At 38.0% G+C, this 16766-nt stretch overlaps 1 protein-coding gene across 8 annotated transcripts in view; it reads right to left on the bottom strand.

Moving 5' to 3' along the window:
- The window catches only part of DGKI (diacylglycerol kinase iota), a 430951-nt gene that overhangs the window by 138059 nt on the left and 276126 nt on the right, over positions 1 to 16766 (bottom strand). For 5 of the 8 annotated variants that reach the window (XM_032868387.1, XM_032868409.1, XM_032868419.1 and 2 more), the window contains exons 20-21: positions 9557 to 9756; positions 3942 to 4004 (exon numbers count right to left, since the gene is read on the bottom strand). In XM_032868387.1, the coding sequence (XP_032724278.1) occupies positions 3942 to 4004; positions 9557 to 9756 (263 nt within the window). The remainder of the gene's footprint in view (positions 1 to 3941; positions 4005 to 9556; positions 9757 to 16766) is intronic. The other 3 variants (XM_032868398.1, XM_032868429.1, XM_032868457.1) reach the window with 1 other exon arrangement.

Raw genomic sequence — 16766 nt, 5'->3', positions numbered from 1 at the left:
AGTGCTGGCAGGGATGTGAAACAAATGGAACTCTCTCTCTCCTACATAAGAAATGCAAAATTTGCACTCTAGAAAATAGTTTGTTAATTTCTTATGAAGTTAAACATACACTTACCATATGACCCAGGAATTCCCTTCCTAGGTATTTAACCCAGAGAAATGAAAATTTATATTTACACAAAACTTGATAGCAGCTCTATTCCTGACTGCCCAAAACTGAAAACTACCAGATGTCCTTCAACAAGTAAATGGGTAAATAAGTGGAAGCAGCCATACAACAGAATACTACTCAGTAATAAAAAGAAACATGTAATTGACGTAGGCAACAACGTTGATAAATCTCAAAGACGTTATGTGGAAAGAAATCAATTGCGAAGGGTAACATATTGTATGATTCCATTTATCGGCAATCTCAAAAATACAAAACTACAGTGATTGGTGGTTGGATGGGAGGTTGGATGGGAGATGCAGGGAGTAGGAGCTTTCTGGAGTGGTAGAACAGTTCTGTATCCTGATTGGGGTGCTGGTTATAGGAATTGACACCCATCTTAAAACTCCCAACTGTATACCAAGAAAGTCATTGACTGTATGTTAATTTTAAGTACTAAAAAAATAAAAACAAATGTAATAAATACTCAAACAGTCATTCACAATGGAAGTACAACCAGAAACTGTGCTAAGATGCTTATCACATGGCACTGTAATTGTACTGTAAGCAACAAAACAGGTCTATTTCCTGGCATGCCCATTTCTCTAAGACAGAAATCTTAGCTTTATAATCTCTGTATCTCTAGGATCCCACAGAACCCTGGTAGTTAAAGAAGGCACTCGATATTTTTTCAAAGATGAAACATAGACTAAATTAGATATAAATGGTTTACATTATTTCATTTTGGTGGGGAACAGGCACAAACTGGAATTTAATAAGCAGTTACTGAAGGATAAAAGTTTTACAAAGATATTTTACAATTACATACCTTTGTGTTATTTTTGGCATTAGCTGAACAGGAGCTGGTAGTTGGAACATTTAGCATTCGTATTCATGATTTCATAAAATTTATAATATTCATGGATTTATAAAATTCAGTGTGCATAGGTGCCCTTCAGCAAGGACTTCACTATGAAGTCACTTAATTATAAAGATTTTTTAACTGAAGTATTGTTCCAATAATTCATTAAGCTACATACACAAGACTTGTGGTGAAATATTATATTTGTTTAGTTTTGTTATATTGGATAAAGCCCTAAATAATTTTCAGTAAAATTCAGGATTCGTATGTGGTCATATATGACCAAAAGTAAAATCTCAGAATCCTTTGGATAAAGATGAAATTTCCCATGTAAACAGACATTAGTAGTTGCAATTCCCAGGAACCCACGCCTTACATGGCTATTGCCATGACCTTCTCCCAAGAAGGGAGAAAGCTTGAGAGAAAGACCATGTAAGTTGCTTTAGGAAACCGTTTACTACAGAAACAGCAGAAAGAGAAGCTTCTCCCCAGAAGAGATCATCTATAGAGGAATTTTTCTGAGCAGAGAATGGCTGAGCAAGAGTCAAAAAAAGAAAAAAAAAAATCAGACAAGCTTAGTCCAAGATACTAGGGTCCTGACTTTCATGAGGACCCAAGCAACATTAATGTGATTATTAAACACTGCTGAAAGTAGCAAACAGCAGCATGAGAGTGGGTCAAAACTGTTAACCACGACCTTAATATGTAAAGACACTGCTTGTTCTTGGATTTGGATTTTACTCTAGGCTCCTTAACAGTTGTGACAGTGTTTTCTTATCTATTTTTTTTTTTTTTTAATAGGCTAAGTTACAGGTGCCTGGGTGGCTCAGTCTGTTAAGTGTCTGCCTTTGGCTCAGGTCATAATCCCAGGCTCAGCGGGAAACCTGCCTCTCCCACTGCCACTGCCTCTCCCCCTGCTTGTACTCTCACGCTCTCTGTCAAATTCATAAATAAAATCTTGGGAAAAAAATTTAAAAATTAAAAATTAAAATAAAATACTCTAGTAAGTGTTGTTACATAAATATTTCAGATATGGAAATACAAAATTTATAATATGTAACATTTAATATATTATATATAGATATAAAATATTTTAGATCAACATTCAAGTTTTAAATTGGCCACACCTAGTTGTTCCACCGTTATAGAACAGTGACAGTTTACCTTACGGTAGTATGCACACCTGGAACCAATAAAAAAGAGCCGTGTTTAAATTATACAACTAAAACTGTAGACATGGGATAGACATGGGATAGACATGGGATAGATTCCAATGCATCTCTATTGGTGATATTCTTGATTCTTTGAACCCTATCAATATAGCCTCTAAAAATCACTGAAAGCCATTCCTTGGACTCCCATTTGTTGAAGAGGCCTTTTGTAGAATGCAGGATATACCTGCAGAATAACCTCCAAATTGAAAATTAAATGTCATTTTCCTGTTGATTTTCTGGCCTCAATTTTAAGTTCCATGAAGGCAGCCCAATGGAGACATTGGGCTCACCTCTAGATTCCAAGCACAAAATGGAGGACACAGAGCACCTAAAAGGAATGTTTTTTGAAAAATGAATGAATGTGTATCTGTAGGTCTAGGACTGAAAGTAGGATTATATTATTGGACTTTAGGAATAATTTTGGCATATTCCTAAATAATAGACACTGTACAATTCAATTAGAGATGTATTCTTCCATTCATTCATTTTGCCAACTAACGACTCTGTTTGGTTTTGGAATATTTTGTGTTAAGATCTGTGTTCAGAGCTGGGGACACAAAAATTCCTAAGAAGATATGGTCAGTGATCTCAGGTAGCTTAAGTCTAGTGCACAACACCCATCCCTCCCTACAACACACACATGAGCTAATGTAATTAATACCAGACTATCAAACCTTGAGAACTATAATAAGTATATCAATAGTGGGCCCAGTGAGAACGTAACTACCCCAACAAGAATCAACAAAGAATTCCTTGAGAAGTCAATGATTCAACTAGGGCTTAAGAGAAAGATAGGCTCCTCATAGATCAAAGTGGCAAACTGTAAATTGTTAAAGGTGTGAACTCTGAAGCCAAGCTATCTGAGTTTGCATCCCAGTCTACCACTTGTCAGCTGTGTGACCTTGAGCAAGTTACCGAATGATTTGTGCACCAGATTCCCCAGAAGACCAAGGACAGAGATAATAGCACATGTGACATAGGGCTGTTGGGGTAGTAATAATTTAAGCAGTTAATACCAAGCACATGTACCAGTACCTAAACCCGAACAAAAGTTAAGTATCTGAAAGAAAAAGAAAGGGCAAGAAAGGGGCAACAAGACGAAAAAGAAGTCCCAAGGTGCTAAAAAAAAATATATATATATATATATTTTTTTTTCACTAGAAAAAAATAAAAGCATAGAACACATCAAGTACAAATTATTAACAATGAATGAAGTGTGTTTTGCTAACTCAGAGAGTTTTCAGTCATTCACCTTTTATTACAACCATGGATTCTCCACCCAAATAATGCCCGGATGCATATGCATGCACTCAAAACTCCACACTTAATTTGAGGGGGTCCATTCACAAATCAGGGGCAGTAGGCACACTCCTTCAACATCATCCCAGAGCTACAGATAATGGCATGGCCAACGGGCTATCACAAATCTCCACAGAAACCAGTGCTTAGTTTGGAATTTTATACAACCCCACACAATTATGGGCCCTAAAGTAACTCATCAAAAATCGACACCTGAACCCTTAGAGGACCAAGACAAATCGAACACAAAGAACTGGACAACTCCATCTCAAATCACAGACAGGCCCCTGGCCATTGGGGCTGGTGGGTCCTCGTCTGAGAAGCAGACCTGGGAGGGAAAAGGAGGCAGGTAGTCTAACCCTGAGGAGGACAGGAGGGTGTTAGACGAAATGTAGAAACGGACCGGCTTTGTACTCACGTGGTGAAGGAGCCAGGGGGGGCAGACACTCTCCGTAGGTCAGCAGCTGGCACCTGATGGATACTAGAGGCAGCAGGGAATGAGCAGCGAAGACAGTCAGCACAACAGCGTGGACAGACAGGGAACAAGCCAGGAGAGAGAAAGAGAGACACACAAAATTTAAACAGAAATTAAATGAGCGCATCACCAAACAGTGAATGAAAAGAAAAGGAAAATCCAGCCAGCCACGGACATAATCCAAAAAGCCGGTGATAGCAATGAAGCCAACAGGACACAGGGCAAGGGCTGGCTCTAAGGCAAGCCACGGACCGCAGCACAGGGCAGGGCACGGGCAGATGCTGCGAGAGCGCGGACACTGGGCAGGGCTGCAGGTGGGCAGGAGGCATCCTCGTGTTCCTCTCTTGCTCTAGGTCTTTGGAGACATCCAAGGAGAGGATCCGTGTGCTCACGCGCACACACACACACACACACACACACACTAGAGAGGAGTAGGCTGGCATAGTAAACTCATCTTTGAGGAGAGTCAAGGTAAATTTAATCCTTTAACATAGTCCTCTTGATTCCAGAGCTCTGTAGGAAATTTGTGTCAAAAGACAACCATCTTGAAAAAGCGTGGCTCAACAAAACCTTTAATGACTCTGAAGGTAATTCCAAGAAAGCCTAAATTCATCACAGTGATGCTGTAATTCCACTCATACTCTTGGTAGAAGAGGGGGACCATAGACTTCGCCCTTTTCTCTCTTCTTTTATAAAGGAAAGAAACTTCAGTAGCTATTAGAAAAGATGAAACACAAAATTTAAGAAACTAAATAAACCTAAAATTTGTTGTCACATTTACAGAATTATTCTCTCCACTCTCCCAGAAGATTTGAAGAGCTTTGCTGTAACTGTGGTAGGCACAGCCATCCCTCTTTTCTGCTGGGTATATAAATTCACACATAAAGGCACCCATGGATCAACTCCTTGTGTTCCTCAAAGGACTATCAGTTACAACCAATAATACTTCTGAGCACCAGAATGAAGGACTCCAACCCATTGAGTTGCCCAATTCAAAGTCTGCCAACTAGAAATCTTGCCCCTGACTAATATGATTGCCTTTCCCAGTGGAATCTTCATTACCAGTGAGCTCAGGAGTCACTTGGCTTAAGATCTCCCTAACCACCCGAGAAATTTTACATTTCTGCTCTCTTTCAAAGGTGCCTTTTGAAGAGCATCATCAAGTTTATCTGGGCACCATGTTACTAGTACAAGAATATGAACCTAGATGAATCTTTGCCATTACTTTTTGGGGGAATGATATTCACTGCGGTTCTTATTTTGAATAGATTCATAAGCCATGATAAAATGAGATATGCTCCTGTCCCAGAGAGGTGGGGGTCTACTGAACACAATAGGTCTAGCCCTTCAGTTTCTATATGGTAATAGCAAATGGGATTATAGACCAAGAAGTATTTTTTTGGAAATAATTTTTTTTGTATAAATGAAGATCTAGTGGCATCATGATGGCCTACTATTTAATAATTTCTCATGGGAATTCCCCCACGTATCCAATCCATGTGAACCAAATCTTGAAATTCTTGAGTATGTATCTTCCACTTATTCACGCCAAGTGTTATCAAGATGTTACCTCTGTTACTTTTATATTCATGGATTTTAGATCTATGTTATTTTAGATGCAGTCTCAGAGCGATGTTAATAGATACAGGATTACCGATCTGGTCCATGTACAAGTCACTTATTCAACAGCTAATCATGTCTCAGACATACTGGTAGGCACTGAGGACCCTAAGAGGAAAACTCCAAGCTGGAAAGAGAGACAAGTAAACCAAGAACTATATTCTTCTTGGTAGATGGTGTGATGAATGTAACCTAGAACCCTAACAGAGTATCTAATGGAATCTAGATCTAGAAGTAGATCCACTTTCGATCTAGAAGTAGATCGAAAAGGACTCTTAGGGAAAGTGACATTTCAATGGAGTCTTGAACTTCAGCAAGAGTCAACCGACAAAAAGGAAAGAAGACAGAGCAAGAAGAGCAAGAGATGTGCAAAAGACGCCAGTGCTCCAGATGAGCGATGACCTTTGGAGCGCAGGAAGAGGATGATGATGGCAATGATCAAAAAGTTCTGCAAGGCTAAGGAATACGAGTTTAACTTTTCTAGAAAGATCCTTCTGATTAGTCTATTGGAAAAGCATTGCATGAAGGGCAGTGACACCGGAATCAAGAATCATGAGCATCATTTAGTGATGACAGCGTGAATGAACTTAGACGGCCGTTGAACAGAAGCTGTATTACTAGCAGAGTGGGTAGTTGGTGTGAATTAAAGACACGGGAAATAGGGGTGCTTGGGTGGCTCAGTTGGTTGAGTGTCTGACTCTTGAGTTTGGCTCAAGCCATCATCTCAGGGTCATGGAATCAAGGCACAAGTTGGGCCCAGCCCTCAGCAGGAAGTCTGCTTGAAGATTCTCTCCCTCAGCCCCTTCCTGCCCTTTCTGAAATAAATAAATCTTTAACCACCCCACCCCCCAAAAAAGACATGGAAAATAAATAGAAGGTAGGCCTCCAAGGCCACGTGGATGTGTAACAGTGTGGGTGACTATGAAGACTCATGGCAGGGGAGTGGTGAATGGGTAGATGGTTCCTTGTAGACAAATATGAATGAAGAGGGCTCACTGGTTGATGAGCAGAGAAAGCAATGAGAGCGGAGTTAATAAGCCCATTTCAGCCTTCAGTCTGAGGTTGCTAGGGGATATCCAGGTAAAGATGTCACCTGAGACATCTGGGTATGAGTCTCTGGCTGTTAGAAGGAATGCTGGGCTAGAAGACACAGATGTGAAATTACTCCTTTATCAGTCACAGATGAAATCTGGGGTACAGATGTGATCTCCCAGAGAAAGGCAAACCTGTGAGGAACACCACTGCTCAAGTGGAAAAGGAAGCCAGCTGTTTAGGGAACCACAGTACTTGATTCTCAAACAGACACAGTTAACTCAGTACCCCCACCCCCCAATACTCATCACACACAGAGGTTTCTAAATGAATTCTCCAGACATTGCAAACCAGTTCTCTTTCTTCTGAAAGAAGATAGGCAAATGGAACAGAGGTAACAGGGAGTCATGGAACACAAGGAGGGATGAGAGAGAAACAGAGAATGAAAGAGGAAAACAGGGAGGGAAGGAAGAAAATAAAGAAATGTCTCCCAATTATCTCTCTGCCATGGCTGTGGAAGTGAACTTGGCACAACTGTGGCCGAAACAGAAAAGCCTAGAGGACTTAGAAGGTTGAAGAAAACTTGTAGAAAGGTCTCCATGGCCAGGCAACCCTCAAACTGGAAACTCCATCTGGAAATCCAGTGAAAGAAGTCAGATTTCAAAACAAGAAGTCAGATTTCAAAAATTTCTAGTAAAATAGAAAGAAGAAACCTAATTGCCGAGGATGAACAGAGCAGTGAGGGAGAGCAATCGAGGTTTAGTTTTTAACACTCGTGACAAGATGAGGTGGTGTTTGGTTTTCCTTTGAAAATGTGCTATCTGTATTGATTTTCTAAAAAATATAGTGTTTCAATAGTTATTTATCATCGGCAGCAGTAAATATCTTAGTTAAGTTTTACAAGTGTCCTTTTTGGAACTGAAAAGCTCGTTATTGTCCTTCAGGGGTTTCCTGAGACCGGAGGCTGCTTAGGTGGGTGCACCACTGCCCCCTGGTGGGAAGGAACGATTTTTGACTTGAGGCTGTTTCTCGAATACCCCACCGCCGTTACCTATGCCATCGCATCATCTGTCGTATGTAGTCTAAGTACGAAAAGAAAAAAACTATTTGTGTTTGTTTTCATGTGTGAAGAAAGCTCAAATGAATTCTTAACACCACAGTTGCCGAGCACATACAAATTCTTTCTCGGTTCAAGAGCAAGAGCTGTTTGAAACTAAGCACCTGGAAACAATTTTGTGTCTGATAAGGTTATCAAATATGGCACCACCAGGAATAGGGATGGGAGATCATCTGTAGATATTAAGAAATTTTCATTTTATTACAGTTTCTTTACTATCCCCAAGTGACCCAAAACAACCTGAGCTGCCATACTGTCTCCAAGATGGCTTTTCATTTAGTGTTTCAGAGCTTTCTCCCCAACCACTGGTTCAGGGATTAACACTAGCATTTCTAGAGAGCATCTGGTCAACCGTATATGGTTGTTGAGATCCTATCTTTTTCACATATAAACTGGCCAGTTGTATATTCAGCCTAATGGGAGTTCAAGCAAGGAGAAAAGAAAACCAGGGGGGATGAGCTAGGAGTTTCACTAGCTGCAAAATGTAAACAAAGTAAGGAATAGAACTGACAGGCTATCTGGATAATGATGTGGGGAAAGTGCTGAGTGACTCTGATGTCCAGAGAGACTCCAGGAAAGGGGGAAGCAGAGGAGAGAGGCTCTCTCATGCCAGCTTCAGACTTAGAAGCAGATACTGAAAATGCAGACACTGGAAGAGCCCCGCCTAATGCTAATCCTCAACATATGCCATCGCAGAAAGAGAGGTGAAGTCAGGTTCTGGCAATGAGCTATGGCACCTGTGTCACTGGTTTATTCTAGGCACTCCTGTAGATTGTCAAAGCATGCCCTGCTTCACAGGCACTGCAGGAAGCCAGCCATTCAGGACACATCATTAACCATGCACCACAGGCCACAAACAGGAGGAGCACCTTGGAGGGTCCCCCCAGGGACAGAATAATGACCCAAGGCTGAGCCCAGAAATGACCCTACCTTGGGTTAGACTAGACATATGGGCATTATATAAAGAAGATACTCAAAAAGAGGCCCTAAATTGCCATCCTTCCCCATCCCCTTCTCCAACCCCAGATAGACACTGCTATTAAAAAAAAAAAAACCAAAAACAAAAAACAAACAAAAACAATTAGATGAAGGGGTGCTCTAAGAGGAATATATACTCTAAATATCTAGTTATTATCTCTTTATCTCAAATCGGTTCATCGAAACACCTAAGAAAAGAAAAGGGTTCAAGAGGGATACAGTTTATTTCGGTATGGAATAGTGAGTTAGGTTGTATCTAGACAACAGGATGCCACTCAGAATGGCAAAATTGAGTTGAAGCACCAGCATCCACAGGATCCCAATACGGGGGCATCAGGAAAGTAACTCACTAACAGGCAGAAGGGGATGCAATTGTGGAGAGAGGGTGAGCTTCAAACACCCAGCTCTGCCCACCTCCCGCTACTGGGGAAACCAACACTCTGCAAGTGACCTGGGTAGAAAAGAGGCCAGCAGCATGCCTTCTTAAAACAAAACAGTACATTCTTATCTTGATGCATTTTATGACCCTAGAATCACTCTTAATGATTTTCTGTTGTTCCCAATAAATCTATACCAAAGTGGTCAATGGAGAAGCGTTATCTACCTTGTGTACAATACAGTAGTTATTTCTAAAGTCAGAGTGTGGTCACTGTGTAATAAACATGAAGAAAGATATGTCAGAGAGACCAAGAACTGCTGTTTCTTGGACTTTGTTCCTTTTTCAACACAGTAAGTCCCCTAGACCATGCACATGCTTGGCGTTCTCTTCATGGTCTTTGTGTTCACAAAGGTAGGCAAGGGGCAGACTCACTCATTGAGTAAAGGCATGGATGTTCTCCTCTTGCTCTTCTGTACCATGTTGGCTTGATTCCTCAAGGAGATGCGAATCATAGCTGGGGCCAACCGACAGGGCTCCCCATCCACTTGCATGGGGATGGACTTGTAAGTGAGCAGCATGACCTCCCGACACTGGTGTAGCCTTTCCCCATGGCCTCCAACTTGCAGGGCAGCCTGTGAATTCAAGAGTCCAAAGGAAGCTGGAAGTTAGTTCTTAAGAGTCAGGAAAGCTAGAACCCCCAAGTGTGCTCTGAATAACCCAATAAACATAGTGAAAGCTGCTCGCCAGGAGTGGACTGGGAAACCCTGGGTAAGTCACCTTAACAAAATAAACTAAAAAGTCTCAACTTCTTATGAACGTGACCAAAAATTCTCAATAGCCAATTTTCGGTGTTACGTATTTTCAGTCTTAATTTAATCACATTACTTTAATACAGAAGTTGTTCTTTGTGCTATTTATTCCCACTGAATAACCAATGTAAGGAGAAAAAAAGACTATAAAGGACATAAAGCACAGGTTAAGGGAGATTTTTCTAATTTAAATATAAATATATATTATAATATGTATTATTTAAGTACAAATACATAATATAGCTACCCTACATATATATGTATACATAACATATATCTTATATATGTATATGCTATAATATATAACTATATATTATATATTAAATATATTCATATTTACATTGGCAACCCACCCTTGGTTAATTTTCAAACTTGGGGGAAAAGTTTGGAAAAAAGGAAAAATCCTTTTTTTTTTTTTTTTTTTTTACCAAAAACCTCCTCAAACCTACAATTTAATCTGTATAAGACCAATGAAATGCAAAATAATATTAATTACTCAATTACAAACATTACAAAAGGTAAAGCAGCTTTGAGGATCAAAATCCAACACAGAGCTCAGTTTACCATGGTGGCCAAAGAATGGAAAAGTAAATCTAACATGAAAAGCCTGTTGTTAAGAACAACAAAGTAGCATTAACTTTCCTGAATTAGTTAAAAAAAATATGTACATGCACACATATATATTTATATATGTCAAATTATATACTATATGTTTTTATGTTGTGTATGTTATTACATATGTAGTATCATTTACCTTTTAGGGATGAATGAAAATTATACATATTTGGTTATAAAAGAGTACACAAATTATACAACTTGATGAATATTTTATACACATATGTGAATCACCTTCCTGATCAAGCTTTAGATAATTTATAGTTTTCCATGTGCTCCTTTCCAGTCTTTTTATACCCCTTCCACAAACCAGTTAGCAACCAATACTCTGACTCCTATCACCATAGATTCAATCTGTTTGAACTTGAAATTCATGTAAACCATAGTAGCTGACTCTTTTGTGTCTGAAGTTTTTTGTTCATTATTTTTAAGTACTATATAGCAAAATATATATATTTGCTCTTCAGCTGGTAAACATTTGGTTGTTTCCAGTTTGTAGCTATTGTGGATATAAACTTTCTTGTATGTATCTTTTGGTAGATACTCTCTTGGGTACATACAATGAGAACAATTGTTACGCTGTTAAGCTGAGATGTACAATTAACTTGAGCAGATACTGCTAAATAATTTTTCAGTAAGGTTATATTATGTATTTTGAGTTATCAATTAGCTTATAATAAATATTTAAAAAGGAGTAAAATTGCAACTTGCTCAAAATTTCAAAGATTAAAACATAGTATCAACCTGTTTCCATATGTCTCATTTCCATGAATGGGGAATAAATTTTGTTGACTTCCCTTATTTGGTTGCCAGATATGTATATTTTCTGATGCATTGAATTTCTTTTTTTTTTGTACTTGTATTAATTTGAATAAAAGAAACTTGATTATCTATAAATCCAAAGAGAAAAGAAACACAAAGGGACAAAAAGGACAGAAAGAAAAAAGAATAAAAACTGAGAAGAACTACTTATAGAACACCTGTAATGTTAAAAGCATTCCATTGTGTGCTTTACGTATAATTTTATTCAATTAGTTGGGAGAACAAGAAAGCAGAGGAGGATGTAGTCAGAATTTACTAACGTTCTTTTTGGTCTATTCCCTGGTCCTTTGTTATTCAGCCGGAAGTTTTTCTTGGGTGTACTCAAACGATCCACTTAAATCACTTAGATTAGAGCCACTCTCTCATGTCCAGAACTTTTCTAATATATTTCCCTTGCCTTCAAGTACTTCTCAGCTGAGAACTCTATCCCTTCATCTGGTGTTCTGGAAATGCCATTTCTTCTCCTCCCCTTGGTCACCCTTGACTAGGCCTAATCACAAATAAAAATGCAGAACCTGCCAGGTGAGAACTTCTTCCTTTGACTTTGACAGAATTGGAAACTGTTTTAAATACTTTCCAACCCCTTGGTTGGAGAAGGTATGAGAAGGCATACACGGTACTGTAGAGCATTTTTAAGTCATCTTCTCAGCCTCAAATTAGAGCAGCAGCAAATACCACAAACACGTAAACAGCTGTCCCACTGGCATTTCAAAATCAACCCAAGATCACTGCGAGGCACAGGAGGAATTATACTACATAGCTTTTTGGGATAAAGACAGTTCTATTATTATTAGCACAGCCACGCTATTTTTGGAACAAGTTAGAGTAAAGGTAATTTTTATTTTATTTTTTCAGTGTTCCAAGATTCATTGTTTATGCACCACACCCAGTGCTCCATGCAATACCTGCCCTCCTTAATACTTTAAATGCTTATTAGAAATGCTTATTTTTCATCACTCAGGGTGGTCTAGGCTTAACCATAAATATCCCCATGATTTGCTAGAAGGAATCATTTACTGGTGATAATATCATGGTTTATTCGTGACAGAGATTGAATTATCTATTTTATCTAGCATCTATTACTCTTGTGAAAATTTCAAATATTGCCCTTCTGATAGCACGGGCCCTGACAGGCAAATAAAGAGATCCCCTGAACAAAGTATATTCACTGCCATTACTGCCCTGTTGCCCAGACCATAACAACTTCCCTTCATGCCACAGGTGTGGCTTGAGACCTTGTGTCTTTCCACACTACACTCCTCCCCATAATACTTGTCTCCAAGCTTCATTCTCTTTCTTAGTACTCAAGCCCTTACTCTACTTGCCATCAGATGGGAATGATGGGCAATCCTGGCTGGGTGGGAGCAGAGAAGAGAACATAAAAGATTTAGGAACAAAATCCACAGATGGTACGCAAAAGCCTGAAAATCATGCTGAAACTATAAAACTATAAAACTTTGCTAAGAGAAATGAGAGAACAGCTAACTGGAGAAAGATGTATTTCTGGTTGGAACACTCATACTGGTAACCTGTCGATTCTCCCTACTCTAAAGATTCAAAGCAATCCCAATTAAAATCCCAGCAGTTTTTGTTTGTTTGTTTTGGTCAACACAAACGGATTCTAAAATTTATGTACAAAGGCAAAAGAGAGAATACCCAAAACATTCTTAGAAGGGCAAAGTGGAATGATTCATATTACCCGTTTGAAGACTTACTGTGAAGCTACAGTAATCAAAACAGTGTGGTACTGCCATAAGGATAAAGAAATAAATCAGTGAAACAGGATAGAGTCCAGAAATAGAACCACATTCAACTGAAAGGCACTAAAGTAATTCTATAGCAAAGTCTATTCAACAAATAATGCTGGGAAAAAACTGGGTAAACGTATTTTTAAAAAATGAATCTTAATACATACTTTACATAATCCACACAAATTAATTTGGGCTGAATTACAGACTTATACACAAAAGCTAAAACTACAAATCTTTAAAAATCAAACACAAAAGGATATTTTCCCAACCTTTCCTGGAATAAGAAAGGTTTCTTAAGAAAGGTGCAGAAAGCACTCACATGAAATAAGCCTACTTCATAGAATTGGAATTCAGAAGAATGTTTAAAGTTCTGCTTGTCAAAACAAAGAAAATAAAAAGATGAGAAGAGATAGAGAATGTATTAGCACTAAATATATCTGACAAAAGACTTGTATTCGGAATATATAACTCACTCCTGAAATTCAACGATAAAAGATAAACAGCCTATTAAAATATGCAAAAAAACCCCCACAGTTCAAAAAACCAAAAAATCATGCAAGGTAACGATAAAGTTAAAACAACAAGGTGTCCTTACTCACATAGGACATAATGGGATGGACAAAACACACATGATTTCTCTCTTTCTTTCTAGGGATGAAATTTTATTTTCACCTCCCCTTCTGTTTCATCAGGTGTAATTTTATAATAGCTTTTTGTTTCTATCTGTGAACACATTTCCAGCACCTGTGGGATATTGTTACATCTTAATAGGTATTCATGTTCATTGCTGTTGGGCATGTAAACAGAACAAACTTTCTAGAAAGCAGTTTTATAACTGTTATTAAGAGGCTTTAAAATATTTATGTCATTAACAGTAATTTCTTCTGTGGGGATATGTCATCAGAAAGTATTTTAAAATGTGAACAGAGGTTTATGAGCAATTATTACAGGATTATTTACACCACCACACATCCAAAACCCTCAATATTTCATAAAGGAAGTTTTTCATAAAGGAATAATTATTATATAAATTGAGATATTTATATATGAAAGAGTAGATGGCCATTTGTGCTATGGGTTTAACTACTACAATTTCTTATAAGTTTAAAAACAGAAATAAAGCAATTGGAAGAAAACATACCAAAATATAAATAGTTACAGATCATTTAACTATGACTGATATTTTTATTTTTAGTTCTTATGTGTTTTATCAAAATAAGCACACATTTAATATTTTTTTCCTGAAAAAATAAAGAATATACTCTCTGGTGTGTATAAAACTTCAGCCCTGGGAATTTCTCCATGTGATTTCTCTCACCAAATGACTTTTAGCTTTTCTACTTCATAAATACAAAAGAGCTTACATATTTTAATTTCAATTAACATAAAGAAAACTGGCTCCACTTTCTTTAAAGTTCAGGAGACTGAAATCTTTGGATTTCATACTGCATAGCAAATTCGGTGACCAGTGCCTCAATCCGTATAATGCTTTGGACTGTCTTAGAGTTTTAGATTACTTAGAAACAGACTCAACATGAAAAGATCTCCAAAACCATAAAGGAAAAAAATTGAGGCAGAAATAAATACAAATTACAGTGTCTGATTATGGTCTGCATAGAATCCAGAAAGGTAATCAGGCGGCGCCTGGGTGGCTCAGCTGGTTAAGTGTCTGATTTCTTGGTTTTGGCTCAGGTTATGTTCTCATGGTGGTGAGGCTGAGCCCCTGTTGGTAGGGAGACAGCCTCCATAAATTCACGTGGTGAGATTAAGCCCCTCGCACTCAGTAGGGAGTCTGCTTAAGATAATCTCTCCTCCTTCTTTAACTCCCCCACCCCTCATCCCATTTGCTCGCATGCTCTCTCTCTCTGAAATAAATAAAATCTTAAAAAAGAAAAAAAAAAAAGGTAATCAGGTTACCAAGAACTCAATGAAGAATCGTCTTAATTCTAGGAATGCATTTCAACCAGGGAAACAAATTGAAGACTACTATTTTGAAGTTTGCAATCACAAGATAAAGAGTCTAAAAGAAACAATGTTTTTTTCCCATCCAGTAATTCTGTTTGAGTCTCTCTTCAAGTGCCACTCCGAATATTTTAAATTCACAAAAATATATACATATACCCAAATAACCACAGTCTTCTGTTTATGCAATCATCTTACACAGATGTCGTTTTCAAATAATTTATGCTCTTAGAAACATAATCAGCATAATAGTTTCAAGAAACATGAAACCCAAGTCCTGGAAATGAAATTCTTTCTTCTAGAACAATAGTGTATTGTTATATGAGCAGTCAGGTAAGATGTGAATGAAAACAGAAACATATGCCCATATTCTTCAGAGAGCATAGAATGTTCAAAACTGCACAGTATACACTACATTTAACTCTGCTTTCTTGAAGTAGAATTTTTTTTTAATCTTGGAAGCAATCTAAAGTCACTAGAATCTGAGATCCACATTTGATGCTAGCTGCTATGCTTTTTTACATGATTCGTATCATATAAAGAGAAGAAATAATTGATGTAATTTTAGTATTCCATTTTCTCTTCACCAGCTTCTATCAACTATTATTCTTCTCCTTTTCCTACTAATGGGATGGGAGGGAAGGAGATCTGATAGACCCCCAAACCCTCTCTCCCAACCTGGAAGGATCCCATGAGCTCTAAACATATATTTCAAATTGTTTCTATCTCCCTGGATGCCTTATAGGGGTTTCAAATTTAACTTACATAAATTGAGCACTGGGTAATATATAGAACTGTTAAATCACTATATATCGATATACTTATATATACATATAGAACTTTATATATATATATATATAGAACTATTATATAACTATATATCTATATATCACAATATATAAATATATATAAATATAGAAAATATATATAAATATATAAAACCATTAATATCACAATACATAGAACTGTTAAATCACTATGTCGTTCACCTGAAACTAACAACACTGTATATTAACTAGACTGGAATTAAAATAAAATTTTAAAATACAGTTAAAAAAACACAACTCATTTTTTGGCAATATTATATGTCTTTTATATTCTCCACATCTCTAACATATTCACCATTTACCTAATGGCCTATCCTAGCTGGCCAGGATTCATGTATAGTCCTTTTTCACCCTCCACAATAAGTTACCGTGTCTGAATAACACTTGAAGTTGCCCATCGACCCCCTTCATTACCACTTTCTTCCCCGGATTCCAGGCCTCCCATTTCTGCATCTGGGCTTCAGTAACAACATCTTGCTTTGTCTCTCTGCGTCCAGCAGGGAAGATTCTGGGTCATCTGCCACCCAGACATCCAGGCAATCTTTCTAAACCGCAAATCTGATTCTGTCTCATTCCATCTCTCCCAACCTTCCTACTTCATGGTTACAAAAAACTGGTCCTGTCCTATCCTTTCTCCATACCAGCGTCTTTCTTCAGCAGATGTGCCATTGCTGAGCCATCATGAGAGCTCTAGGACACCACGTTCTCTCAGGCTCATTCCCCCACAGAACGGACGCTCACAATCTCTCCCGTAGGCACTCCTGCCTCCCATGTGCAATTTTTTGCCGATTTCCCCATTTTATAAGCACTGTTTGGTTTCAATTCTTCCTAGCTCTACACATGCCTTTCTCCTAGA

Source organism: Lontra canadensis, unplaced genomic scaffold (genome assembly GCF_010015895.1).
Source record: "Lontra canadensis isolate GAN:19392208 unplaced genomic scaffold, GSC_riverotter_1.0 scaffold2, whole genome shotgun sequence".
Lineage (NCBI taxonomy): Eukaryota > Metazoa > Chordata > Mammalia > Carnivora > Mustelidae > Lontra > Lontra canadensis.
The sequence above is the reverse complement of the archived record's forward strand: the minus strand, read 5'-3'. Positions and strand labels throughout refer to the sequence as shown.